The sequence below is a fragment of the Siniperca chuatsi genome, linkage group LG4 (genome assembly GCF_020085105.1).
Source record: "Siniperca chuatsi isolate FFG_IHB_CAS linkage group LG4, ASM2008510v1, whole genome shotgun sequence".
Classification (NCBI taxonomy): Eukaryota; Metazoa; Chordata; class Actinopteri; order Centrarchiformes; family Sinipercidae; genus Siniperca; species Siniperca chuatsi.
This window is the reverse complement of record NC_058045.1, coordinates 27,357,906-27,382,820: the sequence shown is the minus strand read 5'-3', so window position 1 is coordinate 27,382,820 and position 24,915 is coordinate 27,357,906. Positions and strand designations below refer to the sequence as shown.

Here is a 24,915-nt window from a genome sequence, read left to right as displayed (position 1 = left end):
ATTAATTAGTAGCAAGCTAACGTTAGCTACTTAGGTACTGTTGTATTTTGCCGCTGAACGTGTAAACTCTTCATCTGCGGTTGACAGCGTTTTTGTTTTTGTCCGTTAGCGGTGAGTTACTTAATTTTGTCATGGTTTATGAAAGGGAACTGTATGATTCGAGTCAACTCAACATTGGACACACGGTTGGAAAGGCGTCATCTAAGCGCCTGTATCTTAGTAATATTTTTTTTTTTTTTACTACAAGCAATACATATCTGTTAAACCCGTTTGTTGTGGTAACGTTAGCTCAAACCCGCAAATGAAGTGGTGTCAGGTTGGACATCTAACATAAACCTGAAGCTACAGTCAGCAAAGATGCGTCAAAACTAGCTACATGGACATTAAATCAGTAATTTGTTTTAGAACCAAAGTACACACTTAATGTTATAGTTGTTTTTCCCGCTCTCACTTGCTGACTAACTTACCTCTGTGTGACATTTCCAGCTCAACATTATGCATACCATTGGCAAGTTACCTTTTTATATTTAATAGAATACCAACTAGGAAGCAATTACACACTGAAACGATGTAATCATTCATTGCTTTTTTTATGATGTAGGAAGTAAGGCTTGTAAAGAAACTAATTATTAGCACTCTGATCATAAAAGTTTGAAGGGGAAATCTGTGGATGGAGTTGAAAGGTGTAGTCTTGCAAGTTGCCAGCAGACAGCAGATGACTACTCACCAACATTTAAAGTAGGCATCTTCAAGTGTGAGGGCTTGTTACTTTACTGGCCTTTTTTTCTTCTTAGTTTTTGAGAAGTTCAGCTCACTTTCAGACTAAATTTATATGAAATGTGACCTCATGGACATACTCAAGTTGGGGGGGAAAAAAGATACAAAAACATTATTGACCGTTCTGCAGTCTTTATTTGCATATGAAAAACTATGAAATTACAAATATAAAAAAGAAAATAATTCTAATCAGTTAGTCTCTTCACAGTTGCGAGTATAACAGGGGTTTGTGATACTGACTTCACCACAAAGCTCCCACAAAACTAGTTTTAATGCTCTGTCACTCTTGCATCTGTCTTTGTGAATATTTGCCTGGCCTTTCATTCACTTCTGACAAAATCATGCAATTGATTGAATTAAGTGTGAAAAGGCAAATCTGACCATAGCCTTAAATTAGTATTTTTTTCTTTTTTCTGCACTTCATTTCACCTGGACCTATAGTCCAGATAAAAGCCTTTGTAACATTCATATATGTAAGTGACAGAAAAAAAATCACCAAGCAGCGCCAACTTTGCAATATAAGAAACTCTTTTACAGAGACAATACTTGAGTACACAATACAAGTACACTTCACACCCTTCAAAAGAAAATAAACCTCAATCCCATTAAAAGTAGGCACACAATGATTGGCAAAGTTCATAGATACAGCATTTAATACGGTCTAAAAATCTAGTTTTTATCATGCTATATGAAGTAGGCCATGCCAGATTTCTGCACCAAGGTCAACACAAAATAGTAAGAACCCCCTTTTTTCAAATCTGGGTCATGAAGTTTTCTAAGAATATGTTTAAAAAAAAAAAAAAAAAAGCATGTGCCGTCAACCTATGCCCCTTCATCCCTGAGGACATAGTCAGGCACAGTTTGTGCTGCCATAGTCAATCACTCGGTTGAGCTAGTGCCTACATCCGTCTTAACTGCATCCACAAGAAAACTGAGCTCGTTGCACAGTGTCTCATGGCGGTAGGCCATGCGGATTTGCGCCACATTTGTCCGCCGTATGTCGTTGCCCTCCGGTCCTTCCTGTAGGTAGTTGGCTCCAATGCAGTGTTTCTTCTCCTATTGGTGAAAAGGTAAAGAGCTAAGATGTAGAGCTAATATTGCACAAATGTGTAAATCTTTTCAGTATGTGGCAGGCTCTTTTTGTCCAGAGCAGGTACGGGTTCAGTGAACTCGACATGAGACATGGCTGATGGTAGCAATATGAGCTCCGGCACAAGGTTTAATTTTGGACCGTTAAACGGTTACATTTATTATAGTGATGTAGCAAGACACGGTTTAAGGGATGGAGACAGGATTTTATGGACGTTTGGATAACTGAGGCTGGGATTGTACAAAAGAGGAAGTGCTTCTCATTATAATGCAGGTGGGGCTGATATAATGTACACAGTGCAGTTTGACCAGTAATTTGCTCATTCAGGGAAAGGTTTTGTACAACCTGTAGGCTTTTTGTTGTTTTGCCTTGACCTGAACCAATAAATTTAGATGGGTCAACATATAGACCAATATTCGCTAGATATATCGGTAAGAGAAGAAACTGTAGTAATACCAAAAATATATGAGGCCATTTAGAAACGTCATGTCATGTAGGTCATTACATACCCTATTATTTTGTTGTCTCACTACAAGTACTATGTGGGGTAGATATGACTATATGTGTGTGTGTGTGTGTGTGTGTGTATATATATATAAAATAAAACCCAGTCATGCAACTGATTGAGCAAAAAAGTTAGACTTTACCTGATGTGAGAGTCCGCTCTGCAGCACACTGTTTCTGGCTATCTCACACAAATCACATGTGCTCAGCTTCCACAGCTGGGCTGCGATGGCATACTCCTCCATCAAGGCCTCCTGAAAGGGTTCAAAGGAACATTTGTGATAAATTGTTTCCAAGAAAGTTTTAGGGATTGGGTGTAAAATGTGTTTCACTTTAAAAGTGGATATATATGGCTGATTTGTATGAGAGTAATTTGTTTATGTATGCCCTATTAAAGCTCGAATTATTAGTCAATTGACAGAAAAAGCAACTGTTTTAAAAATCGATAATTCTTTTCAGTCATTTATTAAGCAAAAATAGTGAAAAAATGCTACAATTTCTCAGGTTCCAGATGTTAAAATGGGAGGATTTGTCGCTTCTTTGTTTATATGTCATAGTAAACTGAATATCTTTGGTCTGACAAAACAAGACATTTGAAGACCTGTCTTCTACAGCAACGACAGATCCTCAGTGCACCACGGGAAATTGTGATTGCCGTTTTTTCACTAAGACAAATTCTTATGTCCGCCGTCATTGGTGATTTAAAGTGTTTCTGATGGTGTGGAAAATAAGTTGTCATATGATCCATTCTCATCCCTCTCGTTCTGACCTTGGTGTAGTGGAACTGCAAGGGATCGTCGGTGGACAACGACACACACAGGCCTTTCTGTAGGAACTCTCGTAGAGGGTTCTTGGAGTACTGCAGGAACAGGCTGTTGTTGCTCAGTGGGGACATGGCGATCGGGACCTGGGCCAGGTAGTACAGGTACTGCAACACTGGACTCTGGGGAGGAGGAGGTGTAGACACCAAAGTAATGAGTAATGCTATGTATCAATTTAAGGAGCTTTTTATAAATGTCTCATAGAGTACAGCTAAGTGATTAATAGCATAATGATTCAACCTATATCCAGTCCACGAATACTCTTACAATTGCTGGTGCACCGCGAGTGATAGATTTTAGGGTTTTTGACGGCAGTAAAATTGTTTTGAATAAACAGCAGAACTGTGTAGCAAGTATGAACAGTGTGAGTCACCATGGTTGAACACAGAAAAGAGTGCCACCTACAGAAATGTAGGTCACATTTAAGCATGTTTTTAAATCAAAGCAACTTTTTTTTTAAATGCTATGATAAAAAAAAATATATATGCTTTATCAAAAGCATATCAAGATGAGGTCCTTTGTCCTGTGGAGTGATAGGTTTTAGTCTTTCTGTCATCATTTTCAGCTGAATTCTTTGTAAGATGCCAAAGCAATACTTGAAGTGCAAAAATTAAAACCACAAACCCTTGTGGGTTAGCACTTTACTACTTAGTGTCTGTGTTGTTGGCAGTAAAAGGGGATGATGGTAGTCATATTAGTACAAAATATCATCTCTCAGCACCTTGCACCTATCAGCATTCAAAAAACCTTGAGTGTCAAACCCTAGTATGAGTTCAGGACTGCACCTTCTTGAGGTTGAGTCCATGAGAGATGTTGTCCGCTGTGAGGAAGGCGGAAACCAGGTGGGTGATGGAGCCGGCCTCGCCACAATGGGGACGAAACTGGAAGGTGTTCAGTCCTCGCTCCCTATGGAGGGAGAAATAATACTATGTACTACCAGTACTAAAATATGTAGCATTTCATGAGGTTAATTTCTTTTAAGCTGCTCAAGTTTTAAACAAGTTTCCAAAAAGTCAGCAAAATAAACATTTTTATTGTTTGGGCTCTCTGGTGGAGCAGAGTCATTTAGTGGTGGGTGGCAGTAATACCCTGATGGATATTATGCAGCATAGGCAGACGTCATGACTTGTTAACCCCCCAAAAAAAAAAAAAAAAAAAAAAACCTATAGCAGTTTTTAAAATTTCTGGTGTTTTTATATTCAGACTCTATTACAGATGCAAAAGACATGCTGATGACACTGTAAACTGATCATTTACCCTACAGAATCAGTGTGAACATGTTTGTCAGGCCTGTGATTAACTTGCAGCCTTTCCAGGTCACCCCACCACCCATTCTCCACCCATGTGTGCCTGGAAAGCACAGATGATGGATAGGATTCTGGCCTCTAAAATCATGTACATTACCATGAAGACTTTCTTGTACCTGGCAAGTAACATGACTTTGAGGTGTGAATTGGATTGCCATTCAATGTCGTAAAACCTCTCAGGAATCTTTTTGCAAAATTGTTGCATTCACAAACATGTAGACTTACTTGCGCAGGTTGTTGAGCACCATGATGTTGGCATACATGTAGAACAGGTAGTAGGTGTAGGGAGGGTTGTCATCAGTGGTCCACGCCTCTGGCTTTGGGCTTTTGTAAGAGAACATGTGGTCGCTGTGTTTGGACTCGTCATCCACGCTGTCAAATCCTGTGACCTACAGGACAACACAGATAACGTCAGCGGATTTGGTTTCTTCATCAGTGCAAAAACATGTAGTTTAACTTTGTCTTTTACTTTTACTTTTACTGTCTGCTCTCTGTTCCCAAAGAAGTGTCACTAAATATCACTGAATAATCAGGGGGTGAAACTAAAGGATATTGCTGCTATTTCACTTTGAAATTTTCCTGTTTGTCTCGGATTCCACCCTTCATAAAAGTACTTACGTATTTTAAGAATACGTGTATTGCTTTGTGCTTTTGCGGATTGACTGTAGCCTCAAAGAGGGGGAGGAAAATGTTCTCCAGCATCTTGGCGTAGTGTGGTACTAATTTCTTCGACCTGAAAATGTCACTGCAAAACAAAAGGAATCAAATCAGCTCATCTTCCAGTACAAACAACACAAACATTTAAGCAATTGTTTGCTTATTCAAAACAGCCTATTCAGTAATGCAGGGCTCATCGCACATGCAACCAAAAATCTGTGACTAAACATTTTCATGGGTTGTACTAGTGTGCCTGAACTTTAGCAGGTCTGATTAAAAAACAGCGCCATCTGCGATCGATTAACTAGGGGAAAATATCCCCTCGCTCTACCCCTTGTGTGCAGTCTACTGACAAATTCACATGCTCTGCAGAGAAACACAGAGATAGCCTAGTAGTAGTAGTAGTACTAGTAGTAGTAGTACTACTACTAATAATAATAATTATGATAATAATTAATAATAATAAAAAACTATTTATAGAGCACTTATCAAAACAAAGTACAAAGTGCTTCACAAAAAGAGAAATACCACCATGAATGATAAAATGTAAAAGCAATAAAATAAACAGACAGCTCAGGTAAAATCAGGATATGCTTTCCGATAAAAATGTGTTTTGAGAAGAGACTTAAAAGAAGACACTGCCTCAGACAACCTAATTTCTTCGAGCAAGTTGCTCCAGAGCCTCTGGGCCCTGATGTCAAAAGCTCTGTCCCCCTTAGTTTTCATCCTGGACTCAGGAACAGACAGAAGACCCCTGCCCGAAGATCTGAAGCTATGTGACGGTACATAAGGGATTACAAGGTCTAAAACATAGTCTGGAGCCAGACCATGAAGAGTCTTTAAAAGTAATCAATACGATCTTAAAATCAATCCTAAAACAAACAGGGAGCCAATGTCAAGAGGCTAAAACAGGTGTGATATGATTGTACTTCTTGGACCTGTTTAAAAGCCTAGCAACTGAGTTCTGTACAAGTTGCAGTTGTTTAAATGTTTTTAGATTAGGACAAGTGAACGGGCTGTTACAACAATCAAGGCGTGAGGAGATAAAAGCATGTAAACAGTTTCAACATCACTAAAATTTAAAATAGATTGGATTTTTGCAATATTTCTGAGGTAATAAAAACATGATTGGACAAGCTTAGTGATATGTTGCTCAAAACATAAATTGCTATCGAACAGGACACCAAGATTTCCTGCAACAGGCTTGATATGTTGTGACAGGTTACCAGTAGATGGCAGTATTTGTTTAGTGATATGTTGGGGCCCAATAACAAGGATTTCAGTTTTATTTGAGTTGAGCTGTAGAAAATGTATCGACATCCAATATTTTTTTTTTGTCAGACAGGTAGTCCTGCAGAGAACTCAGCGTACTAACGTCAGTGGGCTTGAAAGGGAGGTACAACTGTGTGTCATCCGCATAACAATAAAAAGAAATTACATCACCCAAGGGAAGCATGTATAAGGAGAACAGTATTGGTCCCAGAATTGAACCTTGAGGCACACCGTACTTGATATGAAAGAAGGATGACATGAAATTATTAATGCTTACACAGAATTTCCTATTGGACAGATAAGATGGGAACAAGCCTAGTGCAGTGCTAGACACGCCCACCTAATGCCTCAGTCTATCTAAAAGAACGCCATGATCAATTGCGTCAAAGGCAGCACTTAAGTCCAGCAGCATAAGAATTGGAATACATGCCTGTGTCTGCATTCATTAAAAGTTCATTGGTAACTTTGAGAAGGGCCGTCTCAGTGCTGTGGTGCCGACGAAAGCCAGATTGGAACTTTTCAAAGGTATTCTTGTTTTCTACAGCAGCAAGAAGCTGCTTAGATAAGTTTTTCGAGAATCTTCGAAATAAAAGGCAGTTTAGAGATTGGGCGATAGTTGTCCAGGAAGGTGGGATCAAGCCCAGGTTTTTTTAGGACTGGCTGGACACAAGCTGTTTTAAAGTAATTTGGGACACACAGCCAGTAGACAGCAAGCTGTTAAAAATAATTAGTAAAAGGGACGCAATACAATCCATAACTTCCAATAAAAACATAGTTGGGATTTTGTCCAGAGGGCTGGAGGATACATGATGTCTGTGAGTTCAGGCAGAGTAACAGCAAAAAAATTGCTCAAAGAATCCCTGAGTGAGTGATCCAGTGCGAAAAAGAGAACTGAAGGGAGAAGCAAGGTGAGCAGATTAAAGTAGTTTATGAGTAAACACTAAAATAAGGTGGAGAATTAAAATGGTGAATGTAAAAAGTTACTCTGGAGCCCTATAATGTAATTATTCCGAACTTGATGGTGAACTGTGAGTTTATAAGTTTAGAGCCAATGTTTTGGCAACACTGTCATTAGAATTTATCTACTCAGGATTTCTTAAGCCGTGACTCGAAAAAATGCTAAACTGGACACAGATGTGATGGGTTTTAATTCATTAATTAATTTTATTTTTTATAAATGTCTTCCTTACAAGAACCCCAGCACATTTAAATGAGTCCAGGCCCTTTTTGTATTAATAGAACTGTGTTTATCTTCTTAAAGAACTGTGAAAAAAAAACTGTGCTTGCTGTCTCATAGTTTTCCACTGCTTTCACTGAGCACTTACTAGATCCTGGGAACTTGGATCATCCATCTCATGTTGGGTGAGTGGATCTTATGCTGGATGAACCAGGTTGCAAGGCTCTCCCACTCGCTGGCAGAGCGGCCGTAAATCGACAGACGGGGCTCAGCGTGCTGGTACTTACTCTCCTCCAGATCTTTGGCCACTTCCTGAAACAGATGCCAAACCACAGGAAGTGACTGAGTGTATTTGCTCACTGGACAGATAATTCTGTCACATCTGTGCTTTATATAAATACCAACAAACCAATTGTACTTTATGATCCAAAGAAGCATTACAGACATGAAAGACACTCTAGTAACATTTCCGTAGTCCACCACCAGTGGATGCAAGGCATCTACAACCTATGACAAACCAATAATGATAGATGATTCAAATCTTTGGTATATCTCTACAAAATACACTGAAGATACACATGTTTGGAGGAGAAAGAGAAATTCTACTTTAAATAAAAGGCAAAAAGCTAAACAAAGTTAATGACCCTACACACCTTTGCTGTGTAGAGATAGTTTATTGCAATCAGTTTTTTACTTTTTTTTTTAAATAGCTCAAGTTATATATCATAGTTAAATGACAATTGTATTAAATGTTTATTTCAACTTGGTAAAGCCACAGAGGTATTTTCACATATTTTGTCTAATAGGCCTTTTTCACTGCAGACATTTTGAAAGGATAAACATGATAGCTCTGATCTATTCAAGTGTCCCAGTAAGCCAAGACAGTCTTACAGTTAGCCAGCATGCGCAATACCAGACCCTGAAACTGAAGCAGCTAAATGGAATTCAGCCATCATTAATTTCATTATTTACAAGTGTGCTTTTCGTACTGTGACATGTCAAAATGTCTGCAGTGAAAAAAAGCCTATTGGACCTCTTTTGAAGACTGTACTTCATTGATATTTCCCTGACCATCATTATTATTCTTATTGATTCATGGAGTTGACCTCTGACCTCATAATTCCAGCTCAGCTACATCCAACTTCAACCTGAGCAGAAATCTAAGTAGACAAATGAAAACACCTGTGTGCAGGGACTTGAAGTGATATTAGTGCTTAAACTCATACTACACACACCTTGATGAGTCGTGCAAAGTATTCTCCTTTGATGTAGTTGTCGGATTTCAAGTAAATCTCTCGCAGTTCGCTGGCTCCCACAGGGTTGTATTTGGAGTTGAACTTGTCAAACCGATGAAATGTTTGTCTTCCCTAGGAGAGTAAATCGTGAGAGTGAATCTTCTGTACTGATGAGCACTTGCTTATTCCAACAAAGTGACTATATTGATTATTTTCAGATTACACATTAAGAGGACCTTGCATGGAACGTAGAAAATGATTGTGTAACACCATATGAAATGCATGAACACCCATAATTGCATCCTTGTGTCAATAAGCACAGGTTTGTGAAATGAGCTGTAGCTATTTGACAATGACAAATGAATTCTTGGCAGGCACATGGCATTATTATGTGATTACCTGATCTATTTGCCTTAAGGACATAGTCTTTTTAGATAAAATATACAAGGGTAACCTGATGTAGGCCTTGCAGAAATGTGACGAATTTGTTCTTACAGCGTGCACGTCCAGAGAGTCTACGGTGAGGTCGTAGGGGTCCATGTTAAGGTTGTTGAAGACTTCCTTGAGTGTGATCTTATTACTGCCTTTCTCCAAGACCACGCGATCTGCCTCTGTCTGGTATGTGGTCTTTATAAATTTCAGCAGATGCTTCTGGTTCATGCAAGCAGCAGCGTGTATATGTGTGTCCACCTGTGTTTGACATAAAGAAAACCGTGACAATGTGCATGACTTTATTGGACGAGTTACAGTAGGTCCATAAACTTAAGTTTATTTAGACTGAGGGTACTAAAGTTAAAAATAACTTCTGCTGTAGTGAGACAGCCCTTCAGCCTAAGGGCTCAGGTTGAAGCAGTGTTGGCCGGATGAATTGTATTACATATATCTACATTTATAATAGAGTTTGTATTAACTTATTGATTGTTTGCATACTGAACTATATGGAAAAATACCAACCAACCTTTCTGACGTTGTAGAAGTCTCTGTGTGGAACGCATTTCAGCTCTTTCAGCTCTGCCATTTCATTCATCATTTCATGAAGGTAGAATTTAGAGGCCAAGAAGTTCAACCGTCTGTGACAGTAGGTTTTCCTGTGAGGCAACACGACATAAGATCAGCCAAACATTTCATGTAGGAAAATGTAAGATATGTCATTACTACTTTTCAGCCCTACCCTGCTGACTAATCCTCTGCTCCTGGCATACTGTCCCCACAGTTCAGGAAGGGAAAACTATCCACACTATCTTGAAATACAGAGTAAAACATTTGTAAAATGTCCATTGGACCAATTGTTAAGAATATTCAAAACGTTTGGGTACTTACGTTGGGCCGTCAATTATCATTGCGAGGACATGGCTCAGGTCTATGGCAAAGGTCTCAAGATCGGGGTAAGGGAGGCTGCGAGGCTGCTGTTGTTTCAGGGCCTCTCCATTGTCGTAAACATTAACTATGCCATCCCTCATCTGTAGTTTGTAGTTCAGGTCCTCAGGAATACCCTCCATGGAGTATGGGTCCTCCCCTTCGTCAGGGAAAGGCCAGATGTCTACAGATGGCGGGAGTAAATAAACAAAACGGCAAATGAGGAATAATCATAGTCATAGGGACAAAAACAGTATGAGACATTCAAAGACATTGACATTATCATAATTATAAATTGTGTATCACAATCCATATTTTACCATGATAAAATTGTTGAAAGACAATTTAAAACAATATTGTAGCCCAGTTCTTTACAGTAGATAGTAGCACAGTTAAACATGGATTCCATTAATATGCACAAGTCATTATGTATTGCACATAGTCATTATATTTTGCACCTAGTCATCATATTGCACATATGCATTATGTGTTGCACAAGAACATTTAATAAGTTTTGTGACATTTGAGTATTGCCATATGACTAAGAAGATTGTCGTGAAGGCTCAACCATTGATCAATGTGCAATGATCTGTATGTATAGATAACAGCATGTGACACATGCTCTGTACACAGCCCAGAAGGACATAAATGCTTAAAAGTCACTGTTCTCTGAAATGTAGAATTCACTATTCCAATCAGGTTTGTGATATTACGTGAAACTAGTTTTGCCACCTTAGACTCTTCAAGCAGCGTTTAAGTATCTTATGATGTAAAGAACCAAAGTGAGGATGTTCTTAATAGGTCCCCTAATCTGAGAGGCATTTTTATTTTTTTTATTTTGTTGACATCTTTGCCACTGAGGGAAGATTACGGTGATGTTCTTGCACCGTACTTTTCTGAGATCACCTGCCAGTAAAATACCATGTTGTCTTATTGAAATTTCTGCTGCTGAAATTTGAATTTCTGTTGGCTTTGTTCATTTGGTTGTTGAAATGGCTACCTTGTTGCTTATGCTGACTATCCAGTCATCTGTTTATTCTTAACAAACTACACTTGCAGTGGCTTCACTTTTTACTAGGTGGTTAGAGCTGAGCAATAAAGCTGTTTATCTTTATTCTCTGTTCAGAATGGAGTTAACTTTCCAGAGTGTTTCGTAGCACTTTATCTACGAATCCCAACTCTAAAAATAATGTTCTATTTGTTCTAACCCTTTGAGCTTATAAACTTACTATATTTGGTTCCTATGTGTTAAGACATCCCAATCTTTTCTACACATACAGTACATTTGATGGGCAGATTACCAGTACAAATTGGTCATATCCATGTATTAATACTTTTAAGAATCAATAACACATTTTCTTTCTCTACCTCCTGTTTGCTGGGTTGCATTCAGAAGCTTCTGGAAGCTTGTCCTTATCTGTAATCAGGGATAGTTCAGCTGACCTTGGCTCACACAGCCTCTTAAGTTGTGTCTACTTGTTTCTGCTCTGTCTGAAGTGTTTGGCTGACCTTGGATGTGAGAGTGCCATCCACACGCAGACTGTAGTCTTCATTATGTCAGCTAATCGTGGCTTTCTGGCAGTTAACTCCTGTACCACATATTCTCTACATTTTTGTTCCTTACCCAAAGAAGAATGTAATGTTGGTTGGTTGAGCTGAAGAAACATCTCCACTTGAAGTACAGCCCCTAATAAAGTCGCAAAGGGGCCAGAAGTGTTTTTCCCCTTTCAGTATCCTTAATATTACTTAACATAGGGACAAAGGACTCTCCCAGATGATGTAACAGTCATATAGGTTTATGTTATGGCCATCAGTTTTAATTATTTCTGAGAAATCATTTTGGCATGCCGGACGGGTCTAAATACTACAATACCCACGAGCCTCAACATGAAGAACTGGCCAGTCATTAACGGCGCATGTAACAGAATTTTAAGCTTGGTGATTGGATGTTTTTTTTTTTTTTTTTTTTTTTTTTTTTTTTTTTTTTTTAGTCCTTAATCTTTTGTATTAATGATTTAACTGAGTTTCATGTCCATCCAAGCCATAGAAGTGCTCCAACTGTTAACACGTAACATTGTCTATAGGAAAAACTTATGGGACTTTTACTTAGTGAACCAGGTTTTCACAAAATAGCTCATCCCACTGCGCAACTCTATTGGACGTGCAAGAGTGACGACAATATAAATAATTGCAGGATTATTTGGTTCAGTGTGTAACACTTAAGAGGAGCTATTGGCAGAAATGGAATAATATTTAGTAAGTAAGTATGTTTTCATTAGTGTATAATCACCTGAAAATAAGAATCATGTTTTTATTACCTTTTTAGAGTAAGCCCTTTATATCTACAGAGGGAGCGGGTCCCCTCCCACAGAAGCAGCCATGTTTTTCGCAAGTTTTTGCGGCCACGTAGTTTCTCCTATATGCTTGGGAGCGTGAGGTGAGTGGTATTCAAATGGTTGCAATATGCAGTTTCACCACTAGATGCCACTAAATCCTACACACTGCTCCTTTAACCCGTTGAGTTTTTCTAATGAGGAAAAGAGGAAGTTCCCAAAATGCCCCTACCTGGCAAGACCTCATCCTCCTCGTGCCACTTCTCATTTTCAGCGTTGCGAAGGAACCGTGACGTGGTCCTGGGGAAGTGATGGTAGGCCAGTCTGGAGTATTTTTCCCTGATGAACAGCGCCCTAAGGAGACTCTGGGCTGCCTGCTCATAATCCTCAACTGTGATCTGGATAGGTAATGGAAAGTTTTAGTTTTGTATTTTACGTCACCAAGAAATAATTTTAAATTTCTTTAAATGCCCTTGAATTGTAATAATGAATTGAAACTATGGTACATGACTAAATGCACGCTCTTTCCAGTATGGTTGCCGGTGTTGCCTTGAAGCTGACGTAAGGCAACACCTGGCAGCCATACTGGAGGACCTCCACTCTTGAGCAAAATTGGCTCTTAACAGCAGATTGCACTTCAACAACCACACAATTGGCAGTCTCAGCAATTTTTAATTGACATTAATTGTATTCATTTTCTAGGGTGAAAAATTTTACTCTATTGACAGTTTTATCATTTTTGTTTTTAGATATCCTACAGTTGCTAGTGTACAGAGAATAAACTCCTTTTAATTTGGGTAAAAACATGGCCTTTCCTCTGACATCCTTTTGGCCAAACTTGTTTTTATTTTGCACCAGTATTGGTAAGAAACTAACAATACCTCATCCATTTTGTTTTCTGGTGTGAAATGACCGTTGCAGCCTCACCTGGTCTCTATCATGGCTATAGACTTTAAGTCTTGCTCTCTCGTCTGTTTGTTACTTTTTGTATTTGTTATTTGTGGACAGCCACTTCTTTTAATGATGGTACCCATTTTTGAGTGTAGGGAGACTTCTGAATCTGTGTGTTCATATTATGTGTAGTTGCGCATCAACATTCAAAGTGTTAATTCAGTTTACCCCTGCACAGTAATCTCCACTGATGGTTACTCTCTGGAAGTCTGGAAAGCTCTCTGTGTGACAAGGTTCAGGTGTGGTTGGGGAGAGCATTGGGGAAACCACGGACAGGGCCCAGTCACCACTGACAGGTATCTGCAAAGATACCGACTGTGAACGCTTCAACATGAAATTCTTCTTCCTAGTGACACACAAGAGAGGACAAGCATTACCCTCCTAACAAACTAAAAGCTCACATCTCCCTAAGGTCCACTGCAAAAAATTGGAAGTATTTTCTGTTTTTGCTTGGAGATTTAAGATGCAAAGGCTGTGGAGAGAGAGGCATATTTGATCAAACATATTTCCTATTCCTACTTCTTAGCAGACTCCTGAGAATGCTGCTCAGCCAGCTCCTTCTGCAGCGCCCGCTCCCTGTCCTCATGCAGACCGATAGGACAGTCCTCTGGGACGGTAAACAGTGCCAGAGCATCCTTGTTGTCTTCCTCTTTCAGGGCAGAGGCATACACCTTCTCTGCTAGCAGACGTACCTTCTCATCCACATCATTCATTGACATTCTTGGGAAAAGCCGTGGCATTTCTGAGGAAATTGAGAAAGATTTGAGTTTTAGTGAATGCTTTTTTTTTTTTTGTCTTGCCAAGAAAGATTGGGTTTAAAAAGGTATCTCAGAAGGAAGTGTATATTATAATTCATAATTTGCATTAAGGACTGGTTCTAGGCACAGAACTTCATTTCATGTAGCCCTACAGTGAATGCTCAATTATGCCATATAAAAATCATGATTGAGTCTTTTCCTTACAGTTAAAATGTTGATTCTGCTGCTGGTCCACTTCACATAGTTTAATGTTAGGTGGTGATTTCAATGGAAAGGAGAAAATCCACTATAAGGACTTATAAGGACCTACTTTCACTGGTGCTTGGCAAAGATTAATTTACAGAAATTACATGCTTGCTCCATTGTGATATTGTGAAGTAATTGTGATCACTAGGGAATTAGTTACTCACAGCAGCCATCAGCAGCAGTTATTGAAGTAGTTTTATGTTATAGTTTGTGTACTTGACACTGAGATTTTTGATGTAACAACATGGTTTTAGAATCTGTGCAACCTGCTAACGTGTTATATTTCATCTCATAAATGTGATGAAATATTGCAGCACAGGAGAAATAACATTATCTTAGTGGTGGCTAAGAATACCAGCAAGATAAACATGAGAACTACAAATGTGAATGTGAGGTAGGGGTGCTGGGGGTTAAGGGATGAACTTGTATGGAGATAGATTTGTCTCAATATTATTTGTGTGAACAGATTGACAATGTGTAATCTGTAAATATAAAACACCTTCCACAAATACAAAAAGATTTGTAAACTCTTTTAGTATTCTCAGTAAATATATTTCTAAAGGTGCGATTGACATGAAATTTTCATCAGATGTTGGTAAGAACTCATGAAATCAAAACATATATGTCCATAAATTAAGTTATGTATAATAATGTTAAATGACACAAGGAAAAAGTATTGAACACGCTTACTGAAAATCTTCCCATTCTTCCACACAAACAATCTTCAAATCTTGACGGTTCCTTGGGCCTCTTCTATGAACTCTGATCTTCAGTTCTTTCCATAGATTTTCAATTGGATTCAAGTCAGATGATTGGCCGGGCCATTCTAGCAGCTTTATTTTCTTTCTTTGAAACCAATTGAGAATTTCCTTGGCTGTGGGTTTGTTATCATTGTCTGGCTGAAATGTCCACCCTCATTTCATCTTCTTCATCCTGGTAGATGGCAGCAGATTTTTATCAAGAATGTCTCTGTACATTTTTCCATTCATCCTTCCTTCAATTATATGAAGTTTGCCAGTACCGTATGCTGAAAAACAGCCCCTCACCATAATGTTTCCACCTCCAAATTTCACTTTTGGTATGGTGTTTTGGGGGTGATGTGCAGTTCCATTAAATGAGCTTCAACATGCTTTTTCTTCAGTAATGGAGTCTTGCGTGGTGAGCGTGCATTCAGGCCGTGGAGGTTGAGTGCATTACTTATCGTTTTCTTTGAAACAATTGTACCTGCTAATTCCAGGTCCTTCTGAAGCTGTCCAAAAGTGGTCCTTGGCTCTTGAACAACTCTTCTGATAATTCTTTTCACTCCTCTGTCAGAAATCTTGCGAGGAGCACCATGTCATGGCTGGTTTATGGTGAAATGATGTTCTTTTCACTTCCTGATTATGGCCCCAACAGTGCTCATTGGAGCATTCAGAAGTTTTGAAATCCTTCTGTAACCAATGCCATCAGTATGTTTTGCAACAATAAGGTTGCAAAGGTCTTGAGAGAGCTCTGTGCTTTTACCCATCATGAGATGTTTCTTCTGTGACAGCTTGGTGATGAGACACCTTTTTTATAGGCCATCAGTTGGGACTGAACCAGCTGATATTAATTTGCACTGACAAGGGGCAGGGTTGCTTTCTAATTACTTATAGATCAAATAAACACACACTAATAGTGTCACATTCATGTAATAAAATAATGAATGCAGGTTACTTATTGCTGATTATTTATTTATTTTTTTTAAAAAACAGCTCATAGACTGCATGCTCTTTCAGCAGAAATTACGTTGTATCTCTCGGCCATTTTTGGATAGTATGTGATCGCCTGCTGACAAGTGGATTTTCGTTCCGACTGGCGGAGTTTGTCTAAAATCCATAAGCGTAGAACTGAGATCCACAAATGCCTTCTCGACTCACAAATAAAAACTGGATTCACAAATGTCATTAATTGAAATTAATTTAATGTATTCAGATATTTATTTATTTTATTTATTTGTGGAATTGGTTTGTGTATTTGCAGATCTGTTTTTATATTTGCAAAATATTTTTACACAATATTTTTGTATTAATGGAAGATGTTATATTTACAGATTACACATTTATACATGGATTGTCTATCTGTTCACACAGATAATATTGAGACAAATCTTTCTCCATAAACTTGGCACGTTTTGCAATGCCTCATCTTAAATCACACCAGTAAACATGTCTTGAGTAGCTGACTTGTGTTTCAGTGCTGGCAACATGTTATGCCAACATGTTGGGCAAGTTACAGTAAACAGTCAATCACTGTCCCGGGTGTCCTATACAGGCAGTGTGACCTCTCAACCCCTGGGGTATTAAGGGTCACCCTCTCTGGGATTACACAACACTGGGAATGCTATGCAACACACAGAAAACCAAAAACAAGAAGTTATCTGCATTAATGACACTTGAGATATACACATTAATATATATCCATTTATTTATTTAAAAAAATTATAATAAATAAATAAAGCCAAATGCTGTCCACCACACTGGCGGGTAAATATTTGTACCAAAATAGTCATGTAAAAACAAACTGCTGAGTCACCGCATTTCGGTGTCATTTACGGCACGCTGTCCTCTACTGTCTGTGTCAGAGTATGACACACACACAAGCTGACACTACCATATGTGTGCGTGTCTAAACAGTGCTGCGAAACTGTCTCAAGCACTCCTAGTTTTGCGGCACCGTTTACAGTACGGGACATCAGATACTCCACTAAACTATCACTTGCCACCGGTCTGCTGCTGCAACCCGGTATCGGGCCAAAGCGTGTAATACACACGCCGGTCCACCATGGCAGTGTCACGTATTCAACACGTTCTCATTCTGCAGTCAAGTTAGCAATAACAAATATGCAGCGTCCGGTTAGACTTTCAAAATAAAGCTTGTTGCGAAACATTTGCGGTGACGGTCGCAGTTCGGTTAGGTTTAGGCAGCAGAACTACGTGGTTAGGTTTAGGAAAAGATCATGGTTTAAGTTAGAAACTACTTCCTTAAAACAATCAATGTTGACTATTGGTTTCACACGGGAAATGAACCTCCTGTGTGAAAGTCCCGTGTTTGACCCATTACTTGTATGTTTGATCCTTAAGTACATTTAATAACATACTTAAGTAGAATTTTGAGATCAAGACTTATTTAGTTGTATTCAGGCTTGAACTGATTTAACCTTTGATCAATATATTAATATAATTTTCTTCAAATATTGCTCTGGTCTCAAGTTTTATATTCAACATAATACCTTATTCCCCTTCCACAAAAGTCGCCATGTTGCACCGCCAACGGACAAACTAAACACTGGCTCTATATAGGCCCGCTTTAAGTTTTTCACGAGTTTCATGGCCACCATAGTTTCTCCTAAAAGATTGGAAGGGGAGGGTGATGTCAGCGGTATTGAAATGGTTGCAACCTGCAATTTCACAGCTAGATGCCACTAAATCCTACACACTGGACCTTTTTTAAGTCAGTCAAAATTGTTTTTCTCTTCAACTCAGTTGAACTCAATTTTTGCCAAAACTCTAAACCAAATCAATGTAGGAACAGTAAACTAGGTAAACATTCCCAAAGAATCTGCAGATAAGTATCTGATAAGTCACATGATTCAGATTTTCCTAGCTTTTGCTGTAAATGGAAAAGGAATGTCTGGCCCTTTGTTGTTAGAACCATCGTTTTGGTTCCCTCGACCTTTTGGTTTGCAAAACAGTAATGTTTATTTGTATTGACCTAATTCTCTTACATACCCATGGCATGAACTAGGGTCCTATTTTTAAACTCGGAGACCCTGTGAATTCATATTTTGGTCAGACTAGATGATGGACAGCAGAGTTGTTTTGTAAATACCTTTGCCTGCTTGCTTAATCCCCCAGTGTGAAAAGTACTGTTGCTATCCAACATCCATTAGTAGTGGAGATATTTGGCTATTCTGATCACCATGTCATCACTGTTACTAATAATATTAATGTTGCAGCCAGTGTAGGTCACTCGGCCAGTTCCAGCATCAATCCCTGTGGAGGTATTTGAATCAACAAGCAAAAGACAGGATATGCTGTACCATTGTATCAAATAGCAAACGTCTCTGCTGCAGACTCGCTATCCTAAGTGATTTACATGCAACTCTATCTGCCTGAAAACTTTGAGTGATCGTGGTGCCTTCGCAGATGACACCATTAACATTTGCTCTCACATTGGCACAATTTTCTGCCTGCTCCTTGGCTAGCACATTTCGGAAGCCGTCATTCCTGACGAGCCTCTCTGCATGTGTACACTCTCCCTACTGGAACAGCTGAGCAGCCTCTAGGATGACCTTGACCTACATCCCCCTATTATGGAAACCTGACCAACACAAAGCAGTCTGGGTATGTCGTGAGGGTCTTGGATACTTGGATAATAAAATTTTAATTAATATGCTGATCTGTTTTTTTGGAAGAATAGACCTTTTATGTAGCTTAACATATCACACAATTCCTTACATGAATAAAATGCTTCAGCAATTCACAACACTCACTCTTAATAGTATATACACCCCTTTGTTTCAGCTGTCACTTTTGAATCAGAAGTTTTAGAATCAGAAAGTGAATCATCCATCAAATCTCACTGCCTCAGTGACTTAGACTGTAGACATTGAATGAATCTCTTAATAACTGGTAATTGTTATCGCATTGCATCTCAGTGTCACGACACAGCTCCATAATCAGTAGAGGAAGCTGTCTTCTCTTACCTTCTGCTGTGATTTTGGCCATGTTTGGCTCTTTCAGTCTCTGCCTGTTGAGTCAAGTATTTCAGCTTTCATGTGTCTGCTTCTGGACTCCCTAGCTCTTAGTCTGTGGCTCCACTGTTTTCATTTGTCTGCCACTTGCTGCCGGGTCTCAGAGAACACTTTAAAGTGTTGCTGAAACCTCTTGACAATGTCAAGACTGTCCTCAGGTCTGGTGTCTGTATCTTTCTTGTATCTACGATGCGTCTCTTCTAGGTTTTCACTCCGACTGCCTCAGTCAGGCTTTGCTCTGCTGTTTTATGTGGTCCAGTACCTGTATGTATAATGCAGCTGCTGGTTGTTGCTGTCTTGAGTGTCCCTCTCTATTTCTATTTTAGGGTGTTGAGAGCGTCATGGCAACAGGGGCTGCTAATCCAGGCTGGTATGTCACAACTGGCTGCTAACATGTGAGCGGCTATCTGTGAGATGGGGCAATAAGGAGGGAATAAAATACTATGGCTCTAAGGTAATATTAAAGCCCTGGGAAAGTACATTTGAAAAAGTCTTAATTTTTCCCAGGTGGCAGAGGTAAGTATAGCTTTGGCCACTGGCCATGCATTTAAAGACCAGAAAAGCCATTTACTGAATAAAACAGTTTTTACTGGGGCAAGTTTTTGGATTTGCAATTTTTTAAGAATCCATTATTTACCAAAAGCAAACAATCCCTACAATTCTCCATGGTTAAGCTAGCATGTAAGGGTTTATGCTGCTACAGTCAGTGTGTTTACTGCAGAAAGATGACAGTAAGTCATGTAAACAAATTTGTTTAATGGGAAACCCAGTTAATGCCATGTACAGTAAATGCTTAACTGTGTTTCTAATGTGGTTAATTCATGCTTGCACGCGCTTGGCAAAGACTCGGATATCGAGAGTATCACTCTGACTGCAGTACACAATGGACCTGTCAATACTTATAACTGTGTATCCTTGTATTCCGAAATAACTCAATCCAAAGTCTGACTAAAAGTGAAAGCAAAATATGTGAAGTAGTAGGGTATTTGTAAAACTGTGAGGTAAAATGTATGCTATCGTAGAAAAGGTTTCAGTCATAGTCATCTGGACACTGTTTTCAGAATCAAGACGTTTCGGCTCCCATCCGGAAGTCTATGATAGAACACTCCTGGACAAATGAGGGGCTACACCGTCTAAAATGTATGCTCTCACATTAGTAGTGCCTGTCTTCTCACTGAGAAAATGAAATGAAAATACTTTACATTTCAGGGGAAAACGAGTTCAACCTGTTTGTGTGGATTGCGCAAAATGATCTATTGTTCCGCTATTCAGGCTTTTATTATAGTTATACTTTGAGGTATGCAGTGGGTTAATGTAGAATTCTCCACGTGGTTTACTGTTTCATTGTTCTCACCTACAAACCAAAACACACTACAGTTGTTGCCTGAAATGTATAACTCTTTATTAGAGCTGGCTTCAGACTACAGTACATATAACTTTGATTTACAAAGGAACAGCATTTTGCTTTCACTATATTGATGAAAACACAGTGCAAAGTCATTACAGCTCTTCATAACAAGTTGCCAACTGATGACAATCAAACATTAGTACTATAATAAGACAGTGGAACAAGAATGTGGAGTAGGGTTGTACAGTTTAATCCTTGTCCAGCACCAATGAGAAGAGGTGGATTTCTTTGTTAATTTGATTACCAACACTGTCAGCAGATGCTTGGAGATCTGTGGCATAAGTGCATGTTTTTAATAAGTGGACGTGAGCATTGTGCTCGTTACTTTAGTGAAACCATTGTTTTTTGTTCTGTACGAATGTCTATGTGCCTGTGTATACTATGTTCATACTACACTGAAGTATTTACTCACCTTTCCCAAAGCAGGGTGTAGACTGCTGCTTACAAAGGGGCATGTCCCGTCTCCTCATTTTAATCTGCATTGACCCAAGAGAAACAAAGCTTTAATTAACAATGGACTAATCCACAGTTCAGTGGTGGATTTGTAACTTACAGGTGAATTCTGAGTGAGCTGGTAGAGTTTCAAGTCTACAGAACCAAATTAAGGTAGTAAATAAGTGGCTCCAAAGTCGTACAGTATGTTGACTTGACATTTCAAGAGAGTGTATAGAGAGCCAAGGTCTGCCTGCACCACTTTTGGGCTAACTTCCATTTCACTAGCGCTTGTTTGAGGGTTCCTTTCATTTCTTTTTCTGAAAAGCTAAAACATGATACTGGATAGTAAAATTTGAGAACTTCATATTTGTAGTCAAGACAATTATTTTGTTAGCATTCAACACCTACTGCTCCACTGAGGTTTTGATAGTGTGCCTACGGCCAAGATGGATGTTAGCTGTAGTAGTTAAATGCTAAGAAAAAAACATGTTTGATCTTGGCTACAATTATGAACTCCTCAGATGTTGCCTTGTGCAGTAGTAGATAAACACTGAACTTAGAATATTGTCAGAAAACCCCAGTTTAGCTTCTCAGGAAGTACACTAAAAGAGAAACCATCATGGAACAAGACAAGAATGCAGCCAAGTGTTCTAAAATAACAGATTTATTCCCTGCAGGTGGAAAGTGCATGTGGGAAATGTTTGGTGTTGCAGTACTGTTAAGTTGCCAAAATGCTAACTTAACTGCCATGATTCTGAGGCTTTACACAGCACTTGCCCACGCAACATGTGTTTGTAATGATAGACCGGCTGGAGGGTCAGTGGAGTTAAGGGGGATTAAAGTGCAGTTCAGGTCTCCTCACGACACACACACAGCTCTCAGTAAGTCATATCAGGAGCAGACGTACATTTTCTGCACTGCATCGATTACTCACACATTCAGAGAAAAATATGCGCACATTTTGAAATGAGAAATTAGCTCAGGGTCACATAAAAAATAAAAGATGGGTTTTATTTTAAGACACAAAGTGGTGCAATCAATGCTGCAGGTTTTGCTTTCAAATTCACTCCATTGTTTTAAAATTGTAATGTAACGTGTGACTTGCCGTGGCACTTATGATGATCATTCAGGTGACAGTGAAAGTCTATGGTGGTTCAGTTCTCAGGGCTATGGCTGGACATCAAGACTGTGTTGGAGAACTTTTTACCCCTTGTGACTAAACAGTGGCTGATGTTAGTTGAATAAAGTATACAACTGAACTGAGGTGACTGACACTTGTGAGAGTAAAAGAAGTAGAAAAGAATCAAATACTTTATTGATCCCCGAGGGGAAACTTTTGTTACAGCAGCTCGCCTTTACGTCAGTGCACACAGGAATAGAAGTACTAGCAAAAAATACACTATAATACAGGTCGGAAAATAAATTAAGTACCAAGTGGGTATAAGTATAAAATAAGTGTGAAGTACCAAGTGGGTTTACCGGTTGATGATAATACTGTATAAGGTAATAGTGCAAACCCAGTTTGGCAATTGGCTGAGAAAGTTTCACATTAAATGCTGTGTTGGTTTAGGAATTTCCTGTTGTTTTTTTTCTGTCAGAAGAATGTACACACAGCCAAACATTGCAACACTGGGTCACACTGCTCTTTTGCGTGTGTGAAGGCTCTGCACTGACACGCATTGTCAGTGTACTAACAATATCAATGTGGACATGTTTGTCTCTATTTAGATATTCAAATTTTCCTAAAACTTTCAAAGCAACAGTGGCAGCGGAGGTAGTATTACTGTATGTTTATAATCTGAGTTGAACTGTTCAGCTGAGTGTATGGCTATTTGTCAGTATTTTTAGATATGTGATATGGCTGTTGCAAGATGCTTCCTTGTTTTTTGTTTTTTTTTGTATTCAAATTTGGCACACTGAGGATGACTGTGCATTTGACTGTGAAAGTGTAGAAAATGTGTCTCAACGATGACAGAAGAGACTGTAGTTCTCTTTTAAGCAAGATTTTTGATTAAATGTATTTATTAATTTGAAAAAGTGATGTTTTTTTTACCCAAGTAATCTAAAATTATTAAAATTTTGCCCTCTAGCAGTCGTTAAATGAAAATTAACTTTTAAAAAAAATTTGAATTAGGCTAAAATGTTGGTCAGTGTGCACTTCATTTTACTGTCCTTTTGATGCACATCACATTTTTAGACATGCTACAGATGGCAATGTCTTTTTTGTATAGACATTTTTGGTCCCCAGAGGATGAAGTCCTCCTACTGACTTTGGTGATCCCCTGACTTTTACTCTAGCACCACGAGTGAACCTCATTCCTATTACAAGAAATGAAACAACTTAAAATATTCTAATTCTTCTATTCTGATACCTCCTAGATGCTTTCTGATCAAATAATATAGGACTGAAATCATCTACTACTTTTCAGAAATGTCCATCTTTACTTTAGAATATTTGAACTGTATTGACCTCCAGGGCAAAATACAGCTAAGGTATTTCAGTCACCAGATACCATCCTATAAAGTAGGCCAAGTAGAAAGAATGCAAGAGTGTTTAAAAAGATAAGATGTGACAATAGAAAGAAGAGGAAAAAAAGTCAAACTGAAGGGCAAAGAATCGTTGTAACAGCAGTGTACTTACGGTTTGCAGCGTTGTGCACAATGTTAACACCTCTTGGGACTGTAGAGACCCTTATAAGACGTCGCAGGACAGAAGACAAGACTTGTCTTGTCCTCTTCTAGCATGCAGGCGCACAGCAGGTTTACTCTTTCACTGCCAGTCTGGACAAATGTAACGGGTGCACAATTTAAATGTATGAAGTTACAGCGTTCAAAATGAGCTTGAGGAAGTGATCTGCATCACTGTTGCTCTGAGTAGATAGAGGAAGTGTTGGAGGAAGCTTGTATTTGCACCAGTACGTCTGTCACTTCTGTCACAGTATGGAAACTCTTTATAGACCACACCCCTCCTTGTTTATTCGTGGTGTATGTGCTGGTCATTGTGCAGGCAAAATCTTAGTGGCACTTTTTTGAGGATAATGATTGCACAAAAAATAAAGACCTGTGTCGGATAGTATTTAGATAAATAGCATGTTTTATCTAAATTTTAAGACATAGCCTTTTTTTAATGGTTAGGGTTTTCCTGATCCATTTAAAGAGAGAAGGAAGTTTTGACAATCACAGAAAAGAGCTACTGACATGTGGCACAGGTCATGGTCACAATTTGTCTATTGAAAATATATATATAAATTGCTTATTTCACCATTTTAATTCTACTTAATTCTCCACCTTATTTTAGTGTTAACTACTTTAATCTGCTCACCTTGCTTTTCCCCTGAGTTTTGTTCCCAACACACACGCGCACACACCTACACCTCTGTCTCTTACTGCACACCTGCTTGCCCCGCCTCTGTTTTTCTCTCCCTGTATGTAACTGCTCTGTTGATTTTTTATTTTTTTTTATTTTATTTTTTTTTTCACCCGCGATTATGTTTTCACAACAGCAGGTGAGCCTCGTGTGGAGGAGGCTTGTTGTTAATGATGTAACGTATTACAATGTTCCAAACTAACAGGTGCACTCACAGGCTTTTACAAAACAAGTATAAGTAGGCCTACATTAAACAGTAGACTCTCTACGTGTCTCTCTGCAGAGCATGTGCCGCACAGGAGGGGTCGAGCGAGGGGCGATTGTCTATTATTAATTGATCGCAGATGTCGTTGTCTCGTACAGATAAAGAAAATAACACTTAAAAATGCTATAATGGGTCAAATACTTTGGCGGCCATTAATATAACTGGGCAGCCCGCCCAAGTAA

General features: G+C 38.9%; 1 protein-coding gene and 1 long non-coding RNA gene across 3 annotated transcripts in view; one reads left to right on the top strand and one right to left on the bottom strand.

Moving 5' to 3' along the window:
* LOC122874489 overlaps positions 1 to 24,915 on the top strand; it is a 61,840-nt gene that overhangs the window by 604 nt on the left and 36,321 nt on the right. The window contains exon 2 of the long non-coding RNA XR_006377617.1: positions 3,151 to 3,296. This is a non-coding gene — a long non-coding RNA (uncharacterized LOC122874489). The remainder of the gene's footprint in view (positions 1 to 3,150; positions 3,297 to 24,915) is intronic.
* On the bottom strand, positions 893 to 24,024 carry ampd3b (adenosine monophosphate deaminase 3b). Of its 2 annotated transcripts, XM_044192399.1 has the most exons (16): positions 23,743 to 24,024; positions 21,079 to 21,142; positions 14,000 to 14,222; positions 13,649 to 13,826; positions 12,762 to 12,927; positions 10,161 to 10,380; positions 9,799 to 9,928; positions 9,336 to 9,530; positions 8,841 to 8,972; positions 7,754 to 7,917; positions 5,118 to 5,244; positions 4,725 to 4,888; positions 3,978 to 4,098; positions 3,141 to 3,314; positions 2,515 to 2,625; positions 893 to 1,833 (listed from the first exon to the last, which is right to left on the bottom strand). In XM_044192399.1, the coding sequence occupies exons 2-16, from the start codon at positions 21,134 to 21,136 to the stop codon at positions 1,657 to 1,659; spliced, it is 2,340 nt and encodes a 779-aa protein (XP_044048334.1). In that variant the 5' UTR covers positions 21,137 to 21,142; positions 23,743 to 24,024; the 3' UTR covers positions 893 to 1,656. The 2 variants fall into 2 exon arrangements, with proteins under 2 accessions (XP_044048334.1, XP_044048335.1); XM_044192400.1 differs by lacking the exons at positions 21,079 to 21,142; positions 23,743 to 24,024 and adding an exon at positions 19,211 to 19,521.

Bases quoted from the DNA above. Each gene is read 5' to 3' on its own strand.
- ampd3b (XM_044192399.1), bottom strand. From the start codon at position 21,136: ATGAGGAGACGGGACATGCCCCTTTGTAAGCAGCAGTCTACACCCTGC. The intron at 14,223-21,078 runs GTGAGTAAATAC...CAATTTCCTCAG, and splicing joins TACACCCTGCTTTGGGAAAG to AAATGCCACGGCTTTTCCCA. The intron at 2,626-3,140 runs GTCAGAACGAGA...GAACCCTTTCAG, and splicing joins TGCAGTTCCACTACACCAAG to GAGGCCTTGATGGAGGAGTA.